This window comes from Tachyglossus aculeatus, chromosome X3 (genome assembly GCF_015852505.1).
Source record: "Tachyglossus aculeatus isolate mTacAcu1 chromosome X3, mTacAcu1.pri, whole genome shotgun sequence".
Lineage (NCBI taxonomy): Eukaryota > Metazoa > Chordata > Mammalia > Monotremata > Tachyglossidae > Tachyglossus > Tachyglossus aculeatus.
In genome coordinates this window covers 15835594-15850812 of record NC_052099.1, presented here as the reverse complement: position 1 = coordinate 15850812, position 15219 = coordinate 15835594, and the positions used below count along the sequence as shown (strand labels likewise).

The 15219-nt window shown below is 48.3% G+C and overlaps 1 protein-coding gene across 1 annotated transcript; it reads left to right on the top strand.

Annotated features, from left to right (window-relative positions):
* The first annotated feature begins 485 nt into the window (after positions 1-485).
* LOC119948779 (olfactory receptor 2T8-like) lies at positions 486-14572 on the top strand. The gene is made up of 5 exons (XM_038770275.1): positions 486-941; positions 5954-6424; positions 11730-11744; positions 12485-12631; positions 14552-14572. Exons 1-5 carry the CDS (start codon positions 486-488, stop codon positions 14570-14572), a joined length of 1110 nt encoding a protein of 369 aa, XP_038626203.1.
* Positions 14573-15219: the final 647 nt, after the last annotated feature.

The window sequence follows — 15219 nt, the reverse complement described above, 5'->3', positions numbered from 1 at the left end:
AGAGGGAACTGAAGCCCAGAGAAGCTAAGTGACTTGTCCAAAGTCACACAGCTGACAACTGGTGGAGGCAGGATTTGAACCCATGACCTCTGATTCCAAAGCCCATGCTCTTTCCACTGAGCCACGCTGCTTCTCTAGTGAGCACTTCATAGTGAGCACTTAATAAAATCATAAAAAAGGTAAGTGCCTAGCAAATACCACAAATGTTATAATTTTGGATTCTCTATGCTCTCAAGATTCAGCTTCCCAATAGGAAGCAAATGGACTCAATCTCATTCATTCATTCAATCGTATCTATTGAGCGCTTACTGTGTGCAGAGCACTGTATTAAGCACTTGGAAAGTACAAGTTGGCAACATATCGAGACGGTCCCTACCCAACAGCGGGAATCTCATCTTCCCCTGCTACTAATCTTCGTTTTCCACTGATTTTTTTTATTGTTGGTTTGTTTCTTTCCAGATATAACTTCCCACTGGGACAGAGCCATGGAGAAGAAGAACGACACAATGGGTACAGACTTCGTTCTTCTTAGGCTGTTAAACCACAGCCGGGCTCACCAAGTCTTCTTTGCCTTGGTTATGATGACCTCCATCACCTCGTTGTTGGGCAATGCAACCCTAATTCTCCTGATACACAGAGATCTCCACCTCCACACCCCCATATACTTCCTGCTCGATCAGCTTTCGCTCATGGACTTTATGCTGGTCGTCACCACCATTCCCCAAATGGCTGGCGACTTCTGGTATGATAGGAATTCCATCTCCCTCAACGGATGTGCCATCCAAATCTTCATTTTCCTCACTCTGGTAGAGAGCAAGTGTTTCTTGCTAGCCGCCATGGCCTACAATCAGTTCTTGGCCATTTGCCACCCTTTAGGCTATACCGTTTTCATGAGCCCCAGGCTTCGCCTCCTCCTGGAGGTGGTCTCCTGGTTGCTCGGGGTGATTTACTCATTCATTCATTCATTCAATCGTATTTATTGAGCGCTTACAGTGTGCACAGCACTGTACTAAGCGCTTGGAAAGTACAAGTCGGCAACATATAGAGACGGTCCCTACCCAAAAATTGGCTCAACAGTCTAGAAGGGGGAGACAGACAACAAAACAAAACATGTAGACAGGTGTCAAAATCGTCAGAACAAATATAATTAAAACTATATGCACATAATTAACAAAATAAATAGAATAGTAAATATGTACAAGTAAAACAGAGCAATAAATCTGTACAAATATATATACAAGTGCTGTGGGGAGGGGAAGGATGTAGGACCGGGGGGATGGGGAGGAGGAGGGGATAAAGGGGGCTCAGTCTGGGAAGGCCTCCTGGAGGAAGTGAGCTCTCAGTAGGGCTTTAAAGGGAGGAAGAGATGTAGCTTGACAGATGTGTGGAGGGAGGGCATGGCTCAGTGGAAAGAGCACGGGCTTTGGAGTCAGAGGTCATGTGTTCAAATCCCATTCCACCAATTGTCAGCTGTGTGACTTTGGGCAAGTCACTTAACTTCTCTGTGCCTCAGTTACCTCATCTGTAAAATGGGGATTAGGACTGTGAGCCACCCGTGGAACAACTTGATCACCTTATAACCTCCCCAGAGTTTAGAACAGTGATTTGCACACAGTAAACGCTTAACAAATGCCAATATTATTATTGTTCTTATTATCATGACAGGGGAAGGACGTGGGCCACGGGTCGTTGGCCGGACAGGCGAGAACAAGGTACAGTGAGGAGGTTAGCAGAAGAGGAGCGGAGGGTGCGGGCTGAACTGTAGGAGAGAAGGGAGGTGAGGTAGAAGGGTGCGAGGTAATGGAAAGCCTTGAAGCTGAGAGTGAGGAGTCTGCTTGATTCGTAGGTTGACAGGCAACCACTGAAGATTTTTGAGTAGGGGAGTAACATGCCCAGAGCGTTTCTGCATAAAGATGATCCGGGCAGCAGAGTGAAGTATAGACTGAAGTCGGGAGAGACAGGAGGATTGGAGATCAGAGAGGGGGCTGATACAGTAATCCAATCGGGATAGGAAGAGAGATTGAACCAGCAAGGGAACAGTTTGGATGGAGAGGAAAGGACAGATCTTGGCGTTGTTGTGGAGGTGAGACCGGCAGGTTTTCTTGACGGACTGGATGTGTGGGGTGAACGAGAGAGCAGAATCGAGGATGACACCATGGTTGTGGGCTTGTGAGACGGGAAGGATGATAGTGCAGTCTACAGTGATGGGAAAGTCAGGGAGAGGGCAGGGTTTGGGAGGGAAGATAAGGAGTTCAGTCTTGGACATATTGAGTTTTAGATGGTGGGCAGACATCCAGATGGAGATGTCCTGAAGGCAGGAGGAGACACGATCCTGGAGGGAGAGAGAGAGAGCAGGGGCAGAGATGTTGATTTGGGTGTCACCAGCGTAGAGGTGATAGTTGAAGCCATGGGAGCGAATGAGTTCACTAAGGGTGTGAGTGTAGATAGAGAACAGAAGGGGACCAAGAACTGACCCTTGAGGAACCCCTACAGTCAGGGGATGGGAGGGGGAGGAGGAGCCCGAAAAGGTAACTGAGAATGAATGGCCGGAGAGATAAGAGGAGAATCAGGAGAGGACGGTGTCTGAGAAGCCAAGGTTGGACAGCGTGTTGAGGAGAAGGGGGTGGTCCACAGTGTCGAAGGCAGCTGAGAGGTCGTGGAGGATTCGGATAGAGTAGGAGCCGTTGGATCTGGCAACAAGGCGGTCATTGGTGACCTTTGAGAGGGCAGATTCGGTGGAGTGTAGGGGACGGAAGCCAGATTTGAGGGGGTCAAGGAGAGAGTTGACGTTGAATAGTCAAATTCCTATTTGACGCCAGCGAGTGTATACGCCTCATTCTAGGAGTTTGGAAATAGGGAGATAGGGCGATAACTAGAACGGGAGGTGGGGTGGGATCAAGAGAGCGTTTTGGGGGGATGGGGAGATGTGGGCATGTTTGAAGGCAGAGGGGGAGGAACCAGTGGAGAGTGAGCAGTTGAAGACTGCTATAACTAGATAACTAGAAGGGGAGGTGGGGTGGGGTCAAGTGAGGGTTTTGGGGGGATGGGGAGATGTGGGCATGTTTGAAGGCAGAGGGGGAGGAAGCAGTGGAGAGTGAGCAGTTGAAGATGGAAGTTAAGGAGGGGAGGAGGGAAGGTGCGAGAGATTTCATAAGATGAGTGGTGGGTGCACAGGTGGATGGAGTGGCACTTGAGAAGAGGGAGGCGATCTCATCTGAAGATACTGCTGGGAAGTATTGGAGAGGGTTTAGAGCGGGGGGGTGGAGAAGGGGGAGGAGTGACTGGGGAGCTCAGACCTGATGGAGTTAATTTTACTAATGAAGTAGGAGGCCAGATCGTTTGGGGTGAGGGATGGAGGAGGGGGAGGAACAGGGTGCCTGGGAAGGGAGTTAAATGTATGGAAGAGCTGACGGGGATGATGGGCATGGGTGTCAATAAGGGAGGAGAAATAGTATTGCCTGGCAGAGGAGAGGGCAGAGTTAAGGCAGGAAAAGATAAACGTGAAGTGAACAAGGTTGGCCTGGTGTTTAGACTTTCACCAGCAGCGTTCAGCAGCTCGAGCATAAGAGCGAAGGAGGCAGACAGTGGCAGTGATCCAAGGCTGTGGGTTAGTGGTGTGAGGGCAGGGAAGGGAAAGAGAAGCGAGCGAGTTGAGTTGAGTAGAGAAGGTGGAGTTGAGAGCAGTAATCTGGTCATCAAGATTGGGTTGGGAGGATGGGGGCGAGGTGGGGTGTGAGGCACTCTGAAAGATGGGTGGGGTCGAGAGAGCGGAGGTCTCTGTGAGGAAGTAATATAGATTTACAGGGGAGAGGAGTGTGAGTGAGGAGGCAGGTGAGAGGGCTATGATCACAGAGAGGGATTTCAGAGTTGGTGAGGGTGGAGATAGTGCAGCGGTAGGAGATGATGAGGTAGAGGGTGTGACCAAGTTGGTGAGTGGGCGAGGTGGGGTGGAGCAAGAGGTTGGTAGCGTCAAGGAGAGATAGAAGGCAGTGGCAGATGAGTCACCAGGGACATCCATGTGGATATTGAGGTCTCCCAGGATCAGAGTGGGCATGGAAAAGGAGAGAAGGAAGGTGAGACAGGGGTCAAAATCGTTAAAGAAGTTGGAGGTGGGGCCTGGGGGGGAGCGGTAGATGATGGCTACAAGAATCTGGAGGGGGTGGTAGACGCAAATAATGTGAGCTTCAAAGGAGGGGAAGGAAAGTGAAGGGGGAGGAGGGATAGTGCGAAAGTGACATTGGGGAGCGAGAAGGAAACCGACACCTCCTCCTTTTCCGGTGAGTTTGGGGGAGTGGGAGAAGAAGAGGCCTCCGTGGAGAGAGCAGCAGAAGAGACCGTGTCATCTGGAGTGAACCATGTTTCGGTTAGGGCAAGGAGGAAGATAGAGCTGGAAAGGAGTAGGTCCAGTATGAAAGGGATCTTACCTATAACGGAGTGGGGTTCCAAAGGCCACACTTGGCAGCAGCTGTGGAGGGAGGGAGGGAGGGGGAAGGGTGAGAGTGGTGGGGAGGGTTTGGATTCGGATGAGGTGGCGGGGCCTGGGTGGGGAGAGGGGGAAGAGGGGTGGTGATGAGAAAGGAGAACTGGAATGGGGTGGGGGCAGGGAAGAGGGGAGCGAGGGGGTTGGGAGGGAGAAGTTGAGGCTTGATGCTGGTAAAGAGGGATTCTGGGGAGGACGGAGGTGTTGGGGTGGGAGTAAGGGAAAGAAAGGGAAAGAGCTGGGTAGGAGAGGGGAAGGGGGAGGTAAGGAATGGGAAGGGCAGTTGGGAGAAGGGGAATTGATAGTTCATGGTGATCAGCAAAGTAAATTACTGCATAGCAGGTAGTTAACAATTAACATGTAGTACCAATAATGCAGAAGCATAAATAAAATAAGTAGGTGATGACATCACAGAGAGTAGTTAACAATTAACATGCAATGGCGATAATGAGATAAGCAGATGATGACATCACAGAGAGCAGCTAACAATTAATATGTGATGGCAAAAATGAGCAGATGGTGATATCACAGAGAGCAGTTAGCGATTAACATGTGATGACAGTAAAATAAGCAGGCATTGACATCATTTAGAGCCTGTAACAATTAACATTCGACGGGAAGGATAAAATAAGAAGATGATGACATCACAGAGAACAGTTAACAATTAACATGCAGAAGTGACCATAAAATAGGCAGATGATGCCCAAAGCAAAAGGATGAATCGTCCATGGGCCAGTCAAATCAAATCAAAGAGGCTAATGGCAAGGAGAATCCCGGGGCTCTTGGCAAAAAATGTCTCTGTGGTGGTGAAGGATGGAGTCCTATTGATGGCAGTTCTGGGGTAGGGCGGAACTGTTCAGCGGTGTCATGGCAGAGGAGATGCCTGGGGAAAGGAGTGAACAGCCAAATAGCATGGGTGGGCTGACTAGGTGCGAATGGGGTTGTTGTTAAAGTAACTCGGTGATACCAGGAGCCCTTTTCCCCGAGGAGGGGAGCGGGGGGGAATCAGTCAGGTCCGGACCGGGAAGGGGGGAGTGGGAGGGCTCCTCAATGAAGGTCGCTTATGGGGTGGGGGGGGATGGAAATAGGGGTACACAATGTCCCACGATCCCAGTTGGCTACTTGGACAGAGTGGAGGTGGCTTCTAAGGGTGAGTCTATGATGATGTCGGGGTGGGGGCCCAGCCCAGTGGACTCGGTGTCCTCGGGCAGGGATGCAGATGTCAGGGCGGGTGACGGCCAGGAACCCAGCTGCGGGAAATGAGCTCCAGGTAGCAGGCTGCTCGGGGACCGGAGGGAGGGAGGGTGGGGGAGCTCCGGCCCTCGCGGCGGCCCTCTGGAGGAGAGGATCCTTCCGGGAGCAGCAGGGCCGCGCGGTTTGATGGGGGGCTGGCCTCTCAGGATCGGGATCCCGGGCACCTATGGCGGCACTCCTGGCGGCGCTCTGAGATGAGGATCCTACCGGAAGTGGCAGGGGCCGCGCCGGGTGATGGATGGGTTGGTGCCGGCGAGGGTCACCGTGAGCTACCGCTTCTGCCATGCCCAGGAAGTCAACTATTTTTTCAGCAAGACCCCTGCTCTGGTGTGCTTGGCCTGCGACGACACTACGGTCTTTGAGTCCAACATGTACGTCTGCTGTGTCCTGAGGCTGCTAATCTCCTTCTCCATCATCCTGGGCTCTTACGGCCTCATTCTGGGGATTATACTCCATATGAGGTCGGTAGAAGCCAAGAAGAAGGCCTTCACCACCTGCTCCTCGCATCTCAGCATTGTCGACCTCTTCTATGGGGCCGCCATTTATATCTACATGAGGCCCAGTTCATACTACTCAACCGACTATGACAAGATGGTTTCAGTCTTCTATGCTATCCTCACACCCGTGCTGAACTCCCTCATCTACAGCCTGAAGAACAGGGAGGTCCTGGAGGCTTTAAAGAGGGGTCTCGTTGATTGCAGGTTCAGGAATTAACACTGAGAGTCGAAAGGGAAGCAGTGTGTCCTAGGGAATAGGGCCTGGGCCTGGGAGTCAGAGAAATGTGGGTTCTAATCCCTACTCCCTAACACTCTGCTGTGTGACCTTGGTCAAGTCACTTAACTTCTCTGTATCTCAGTTACCTCAACTATAAAACGGAGATTAAGATTGTGAGCCCCATAAGGGACTGGGACTATATCCAACCTGATTACCTTCTATCTACCCCAGCGTTTAGTACAGGGCTTGATGCATGGTAAGAGCTTAACAAATGCCACAATTCTTCTTATTGTTTTTATTATTACTGAGGTCCTCTGGAGTTTCCTGTTTTGCTTCTTGGGAATCAGCGTGGCCTAATAAAAAGAGCACGGGCTTGGGAGTCAGAGAACCTGGATTTTAATTCTAGCTCCACTACTTATGTCCTGAGTGGTCTTGGACAGGTCAGTTTACTTCTCTGTGCCTCAGTTACCTCATCTGTAAAATGGGGATTCAATACCTGTTTTCCCACCTACTTAGATTGTGAGTCCTATGTGGGATAGGAATCTGATTATCTTGCATCTTCTCCAATGCTTAGAACAGTGCATGACATGTAGTAAGCACTACAAATATTATTATTATCATTATCACGGATCTCAATTGATATTTCAGTGGTAAAAGAACAGTTTTCTTTTTATAGCAAGTGACAGTCTCTTTTTTAAAAGAAATAGTATTTGTTAAACACTTACAATGTTCAAGACCCCCTACTAAGCTCAGACCTAATGGAGTTAATTTTATTAATGAAGTAGGAGACCATATAGTTGGGGGTGAGGGATGGAGGAGGGGGAGGAACAGGGCGCCTGAGAAGGGAGTTAAATGTACAGAAGAGCTGAAGGGGATGATGGGCATGGGTGTCAATAATGGAGGAGAAATAGGTTTGCCTGGCAGAGGAGAGGGCAGAGTAAAGGCAGGAAAGAATAAACTTGAAGTGAACAAGGTTGGCTTGGTGTTTAGACTTTCGCCAGCAGCGCTCAGCAGCTCCAGCGTAAGGAGGTGGACAGTGGCAGTGATCCAAGGCCGCAGATTAGTGGTGCGAGAGCAGCGAAGGGAAAGGGGACCGAGCGAGTTGAGTTGAGTAGAGAAGGTAGAGTTGAGAGCAGTAATCTGGTCATCAAGATTGGGTATAGAGGAAAGGGAGGCGAGGTGGGGTGTGAGGCACTCAGAAAGATGGATGGGGTTGAGAGACTGGAGGTCTCTGTGAGGTAGTATATAGATTTACAGGGGAGGTGAGTGAGTGAGGAGGCAGGTGAGAAGGTTATGTTCAGAGAGAGGGATTTCAGAGTTGGTGAGGGTGGAGATAGTGCAGCAGTAGGAGATGATGAGGTCGAGGTTGTGACCAAGTTGGTGAGTGGGCGAGGTGGGGTGGAGCAGGAGGTTGGCACGTCAAGGAGAGATAGAAGGCGGGCAGTAGAGGAGTCACCAGGGACACCCATGTGGATGTTGAAGTCTCCGAGGATCAGAGTGGGCATGGAAAAGGAGAGAAGGAAGGTGAGAAAGTTGGTTGTCTCATTGATCTGCAAATGAGGGTAAGGTGAGACTGTTGCAACATAATCGAAATCAACTTCCATGGGCTTACATGCTCTTCACGCAGTAAGCGCTCAATAAATACGATTGAATGAATAATAATAATGGTATTGTTAAGCGCTTACTATGTGCCAAACACTGTTCTAACCATTGAGCACGGTTCATATATATATATATATATGTATATACAAACTGCCAGAAGCGGGAATTGCGTGGCCTGATGGATAGAGTACAGGATGGGAGTCAGAGGACCTGGGTTATAATCCTGCCTCTGCCACTCTTCTGCTGTACGACCTTAGACATGTCACTAAACATCTGTGGTCCTCAGTTACTTCATCTGTAAAATGGAGATTAAGACATGGATTGTGCCCAACCTTATTATCTTGTATCTACCTCAGCACTTAGTATAGTGCTCTGTGTACAGTAAGCATTCAATAAATATAATTGCATGATCTGTTGATTCATTGATTAGTATATATAGGTGCTTTGGGCCTGGGGGTGTAGTGAGTATCAAGCTGTTAAAGGTTTCATATCCAAGTGCATTCGGCTAGGGTCTTTTGACCATCTATCCTGTCGTGATTTTGCTTAGGTTGGAGAAAAGGATCATCAATGGTATTTATTCATTTATTAATATTTACCGAGTCTTTACTGTGTGCAGAGTACTAAGCAATTGGAAGAGTACAATGTAACAGAATGAGTAGACACTTGCCCTATCCACAGAGAGCTTACAGTCTATCGCCCATCTCTGTTTCCTAATATCTTGGTCTTCCTGTCCATCTGCCTCTGGCTTGTCTCCTCCACCTCCCTATCCTTCCCCGATCTCTCAGTCTATTTCCCTCTGTCTCTCCCAACCCTCTTCCTCTGTTTCTTTCTCTGTCTGTGCCTCTTCCTGTCTCTCCCCAACATGAAGTTCACCCTAGGGAAGATTTTATCGGGCATATTGATTGCCGGGACAAAATGACCCTCTCTCTTTCTGGGGTAATAGGAGTATGGAGGGATCCCCTTGGGTGAAGCAGCATGGCCTGGTGAAGAGCCTGAGCCTGGGAGGCAGAGGACATGAGTTCTAATTCTGCCTCCACTATTTGCCTGCTGTGTGTCCTGGAGCAACTCACTTCACTTCTCTGTGCCTCATTTCCCTCATCTGTAAAATGGGAATGCAATACCTGTCCTCCTTCCTACTTAAACTATGTCCAATCTGATGATCTTGTATCTGTCCCAGTGCTTAGTAAAGAGCTTGGCATATAGTAAGGTCCTGGGGAATACCATTATTGTTATATTAACCTTAACCTTCCCAACCCTCCATTCCCTCTCATTCTCTTTTTAATGATATTTCTTGAACAATTACTACGTGCCGGGCATTGCACTAAGCGCTGGGGTTCAAGCAAACCAATCAGGTTGTACACAATCCATCTCCCACATGACCTCACATTGAAAAATCTCCATTTCACAGATGAGGAAACTGAGGCCCAGAGAAGTGAAGTGAGAAACAGCATGGCATAATGGCTAAAGCACAGATTTTGGGAGTCAGAAGGACATGGATTCTAATCCCGGCTCTCCCACGTGTCTGCTGTGTGACGTTAGGCAACTTATTTCACTTTTCCAGCCCTCAGTTATCTGTAAAATGGTGATTGAGGCTAATATGAGCCCCATGTGGGATAAGGACTGTGTCCAATCCAATTTGCTTGTATTCACTCCAGAGCTTAGAACAGTGCCTGGCACAAAGTAAACACTTACAAATACAACAATAATAATAATAATTATTATTATTGTTGTCATTATTATCTTGTGTGCCAAAGGTTACACAGCAGACAAGGTGGCAGAGTCAGGATTAGAACCCAGGACCTCTGACTCCAAAGCCCATGCTCTTTCCACGAGGTCATGCTGCGTCTCAGTAATGGAACTTCTCATATTGTGAGCTATTTTAACAAAGATTAAGTGATCATTTAATGTCAGTCATAGAAAACATGGGTCAAAATGGAATTTTATATTCTTTTTCAATGGGTTCTAGAACAAATCCTAATTTATAACATGTAAATCTATGAAAAAAATCAATTCACTTTGATAGTCATTCCAGTCCCAAAATAATCATCTACATATCCTTATACTCTATTACATTTTCTATCTGTAATTGATTTTAGTTTCTATCTCCCCCTGAATGCTGTAAACTCCCTGTGAGCAGGTATTGCCTCTACCAAGTCTATTATATTGTACTTTCCCAACCACTTAGTATAGTGCTCTGCACAGAGTAAGCATTCAATAAATACAAGTGAATGCTTGCTCTAATAATTTAATTTGGCACATTCCTTTGGTGAAAGAGACAAAGATGATACACGAAATGGGAGAAGTGATGTTTACAATCTATGGCTAATGGAAGGCCAAATGAACTAGTGAAAGAGAGTGGGAATGGAATTTCAAAGCTGTAATTTATTGGTAATTTATTGGCCCCCCACTAGACTGTAAACTCATTGTGGGCAGGGAATGTGCCTTTAATATTGCTACATCATATTCTCCCAGGTGCTTAGTATAGTGCTCTGCACACCATAAGTGCTCAATAGATACTATTGATTGACTGATTGATTGGATGAGGGAGGTGGGAAGAGGACAGGCCTGGAAGGGACAGAATCAAAGACCCAGAGTGGGTCTTATTCAGGATTGTTATGCCCTATCCCACTCCACTAGGGCTCTCCGGGAGACACAGGCTGGACATTTAGGGGTCTGCTTCTTTCTCCCTTCACCTGTGGGAGGCGCTGCCTTCAGCCTTCTCATGGGGAAGCAGAGTGGTGCTCAGCTCAAATGAGCTCAGGCCCTGGTGACTGACCACGAACAGGAAATTGGAGGCCGAGGGGAAAGTAGGAACATGGAGGATTTGGTAGCTGATGCAGGAAATCACCTCAGGTGAAACTGCATTCTAGGGGTTGCTCATGGAGTCCCGTGTAGGTGGAGAGGCACTGCCTCACGTTTTAGTGCCCACCTCCCCAAGCTTGGCTTCGGGGATCTCATCTGATCATGCCCGGTTTAAGGATTCCCCTGCCACCCCAGGAGCCACCCTCTGGTGTTCTTGTCTGGCTTCAGCAGGATCACGTAGACTTTGGGCCTGAAGTTGCATCCAAGGATCCCGGCACTGGAGACCAGGATGGAGAATACCTCCACGGCCACTATGGCCTTACTTTTGGTGCTCAGGTAGGTGGGCAGAAAAGAGACCCAGAGGCTGCAGGACACCAGCATGCTGAATGTAATGAACCTGGCCTCGTTGAAGCTGTCTGGCAACTTTCTGGCCAGGAAGGCCACCGTGAGGCTGACCAGGGCCAGGAGTCCCATGTAGTCCGGGATGCAGTAGAAGGTAGTGGCAGAGCCCTCGTTACACTGGACGACGATGATCCCGGCCTCGGATGCCATGCCCACATTGGAGAACGGAGGCGAGGTTCCCAGCCAGACTGTGAAGATGCCCACTTGGACGAGGGAGCAGGTACAGAAAATGGAAGTCACACAGCTGACAAGTGGTGGAGCTGGGATTTGAACCCATGACCTCTGACTCCAAAGCCCGTGTTCTTTCCAGATGACAGATGTGGGGACCTAAGCGGTGTGGGGCTGGAAGGTTTGGGGGGGGGGGGGCGATGAATAAAGGAAACAAGTCAGGGCGACGCCAAAGGGAGAGCCGACAGGCCAGAAAGCTGCCATCTTGGCCTCCTCTCCAGCCCCTGGTCAGACTCTGTGGCCTGAGGGAAAGTGCGTGGCTGTCAGATTTCATTCATTTCATTCATCCAATCGTATTTATTGAGCACTTCCTGTGTGCAGAGCACTGGAATAAGCGCTTGGAAAGTCCAATTCGGCAATAGATACAGTCCTACCCAACAACGGCCTCACAGTCTAGAAGGCCTAATACTAATAGTAATAATTATGGTACTTGCTAAGGGCTTAGACTGTGCTAAACACTCTACTAAGCACTGGGGTAGATAGAAGCTAATCAGGTTGGACACAGTCCACGTCCCCCGTGGGGCTCACGGTCTCAATCCCCATTTTCCAGATGAGGTTAACCGAGGCACAGAGAAGTGAATAATAATAATAATAATGGTATTTATTAAGCGCTTACTACGTGCAAGTCACTGTTCTAAGCGCTGGGGAGGTTCCAAATGATCAGGTTGTCCCAGGGGTCTCACAGTCTAAATCCCCATTTTACAGATGAGGGAACTGAGGCATAGAGAAGTGAAGTGACTTGCCCAAAGTCACACATCTGAAAATTGGCAGAGCTGGGATTTGAACCCATGACCTCTGATCCTTCTAGACCTGTTCTAGACTGTGGGCCCACTGTTGCGTAGGGACCATCTCTATATGTTGCCAACTTGTACTTCCCAAGCGCTTAGTACAGTGCTCTGCACACAGTAAGCACTCAATAAATACGATGGAATGAATGAATGAATGAATGAATGAAGGTGCTCTGAGCCCCAGCCCCTGCTCCCGGGCCCGGTGGCCCTGAAGGCCAGGATCACGGTGACTGTCTTGGCCAACATGGCAGAAATGGTGACAGAGAAGGTGATTCCAAAGGCCATCTGTTGCAGTAGGCAGGTGGCCGGGCCGGGGCGACTGATAAAAGTCAAGGAGGACAGGAAGCAGAGCAGGAGGGCCGTGAGGAGAGTGCAACTGAGACTGCGTTTGTTAGCTTTCACTAGGGGGGTATCCCGATGATGGATATAGACCTCAAAAACCAGGTTGGTGAGGAGAGAAAACAGAGGACTAAGGACACCAGAACCATTCCCAAAGGTTCCTCGTAGGAAAGGAAGACCATGGCTTTCAGGATACCCTGATCTCTTTGACACTTTGGAAATTTATCTTTGGGGCACCTGGTGCATTGATCCATATCTGAAAGGAATAAATGTGATTTCCCACCTCACCTTGGGCGAGACATGAAGTTCCGATCGCTGGGCGAGGGAAGTTCAAAATACAGGTGCAAAGGAATGCAGTGAAGAGCAACCAGGAGACTCAGATGGTTCGAGAAGCTGCTCTGAAAGGACTGGAATGTGTCTACCAACTCTGTTGTATCGTACTCTCCCATGGCCTTAGTCCAGTGCTCTGCACATAGTCAGCACCCAATGAATACAATTGATTGATTGAAACGATAAGTTTGGTTCAGTCTGCCCAGTTATTTTAGCACTGGGACTTGTACCATTTATTCAACTCCACCCCACTCAGCTCCACAGTCCTTCTGTCCATAACCATAATTTATTTTAATGTCTGTCTCCTGCTCTAGACTTAAAGCTCTTTGAGGGCAGGGAACGTACTTACCACCTATTATATCATACTCTCCCAAGCACTCAGTACAGTGCTCTGCACACAGTAAGCACTCAATACCGTTGATTGATTGATTTGTTGATTGTGGGCCGGGAAAATACCTACCAGCTCTACTGTAGTGTACTCTCTCAAACACTTAAAACAGTGCTCTGCACATGGTAGGTGCTTACTTAATAACTGATTGATTGATTGATGACAGACGAAGGAGGGATGCCTCCCAAATTGCAAAGGCCATGGGCCAGGCACATAATCCAACTCTGAGGAGACAATAGGGCACAGAGGAGGCTGAGGGTTCCAACTGCCCTATGCCTCCCACCTAGTGGATGGATCCGGGGCCTGGGAGTCAGAAGGACCTGGGTTCTAATCTCAGCTCCATCACTTGCCTGCTGGGTAAATTTAGGCAAGTCACTTCACTTCCCTTTGACTCAGCTACCTCATTTGTCAAATGGGGATGAAGACTGTGAGCCCATGTAGTGCCACATGACCTATTGGATACAGCATGGTCCTGGGAGTCAGAAGGTCATGAGAACTTATCCTGGTTCTGCCACATGTCTGCTGTATAATGTTGGACAATTCACTTCTATTCTCTTTGCTTCAGTTATCTGTAAATGGGAATTGAGACTGTGAGCCCAAAGTGGGACAGGGACTGTGTCCATCCAATTTGCTTGTATCCACCCCAGAACTTAGAACAATTCCTGGCACAGAGTACACAATGAACAAATACCATAAGTATTATTATTATTATTATTTATATGGACTGCAGCCAAACCTATTAGCTCATATCGACCCTGGAGCTTAGCATAGTGCCCCACACTTACTAACCACTTAACAGGAATCATAAAAATCCCTCCAAAACATTTTGGACCTCTTTCAGAGACTGAGGCCCAGATAATAGTAATTGTAGTATTTGTTAAGTGCTTACTATTTGACAAGCACTGCACTAGGTGCTGGAGTAGCTAAAAGATCATCAAGCCTGCAGTGGAGCTAACAGCATAAGTAGGAAGGAGGATAGTTATTGAATCCTCATTTTGCAGAAGAAGGAAATGAAGCACACAGAAGTGAAGTGACTGGTCCAAGGTCAAAAACAGACAAGTAGCAGAGCTGAAATTAGAATCCAGGGCCTTTTGATGCACTAGGCCATGTCGCTTCTCTAGACACCTAGAAAACGCTTAACAAACATCACAGTCATTGTTGTTATTATCATTATTATTTCTCACTCTCAGAAAGCTCTCCCAGAATGCCGTGCCCGGCCCACAGCTGTTTGACTGGGAAGCATGATTTTCGGTGGACACATACCGGTCTGATTGCTGATATCTCCCTTGGCACAGGGCACACAGTCTTAGCAGCAGGTGGCTTTCCCTTCCTGAGCTGTTTTCCTGACTCCTGGCCAGCAGCTCTCACTACACATGGAGCAGGGTATCTGTGCCAGGAGGGGAAGAAGGAAATGGGCAGGACATTGGGGCTGTCCTCCCTGGGACTCAGAGGCATAGTGGGAAGACAGGAAACGATATAGAAATCCCAGGGCAATGTGTTTCTGCAGAGGGCAGGAGACCATGAGTTCAATCAGACTGTTCAATAAGAACTGTCTTCACCGTCAATAGGATTTATTAAGTGGTTACCATGTGCAGAATACTGTCTTGAACACGTGAGAGAACAATCAATCAATCAATCCATCAAAGCCATATATTGAGTGCTTACTGTGTGCAGAACACTGTATTAGGTGCTTGGGAGTGTAAAGTGAAACAGAGTTGGTGGACATGTTCCCTACACACAATAATAATGTTGGCATTTATTAAGTGCTTACTATGTGCAAAGCACTATTCTAAGCTCTGGGGAGGTTACAAGATGATCAGGTTGTCCCACAGGGGGCTCACAGTCTTCATCCTCATTTTACAGATGAGGTAACTGAGGCCCAGAGAAGTGAA

Coding starts and splice junctions, on each gene's coding strand:
- LOC119948779 (XM_038770275.1), top strand. CDS start 486: ATGGAGAAGAAGAACGACACAATGGGTACAGACTTCGTTCTTCTTAGG. Junction 942..5,953: donor TGGTCTCCTGGTTGCTCGGG/GTGATTTACTCA, acceptor CGGAAGTGGCAG/GGGCCGCGCCGGGTGATGGA. Junction 12,632..14,551: donor GGAAGCAGAGCAGGAGGGCC/GTGAGGAGAGTG, acceptor CCCGGCCCACAG/CTGTTTGACTGGGAAGCATG.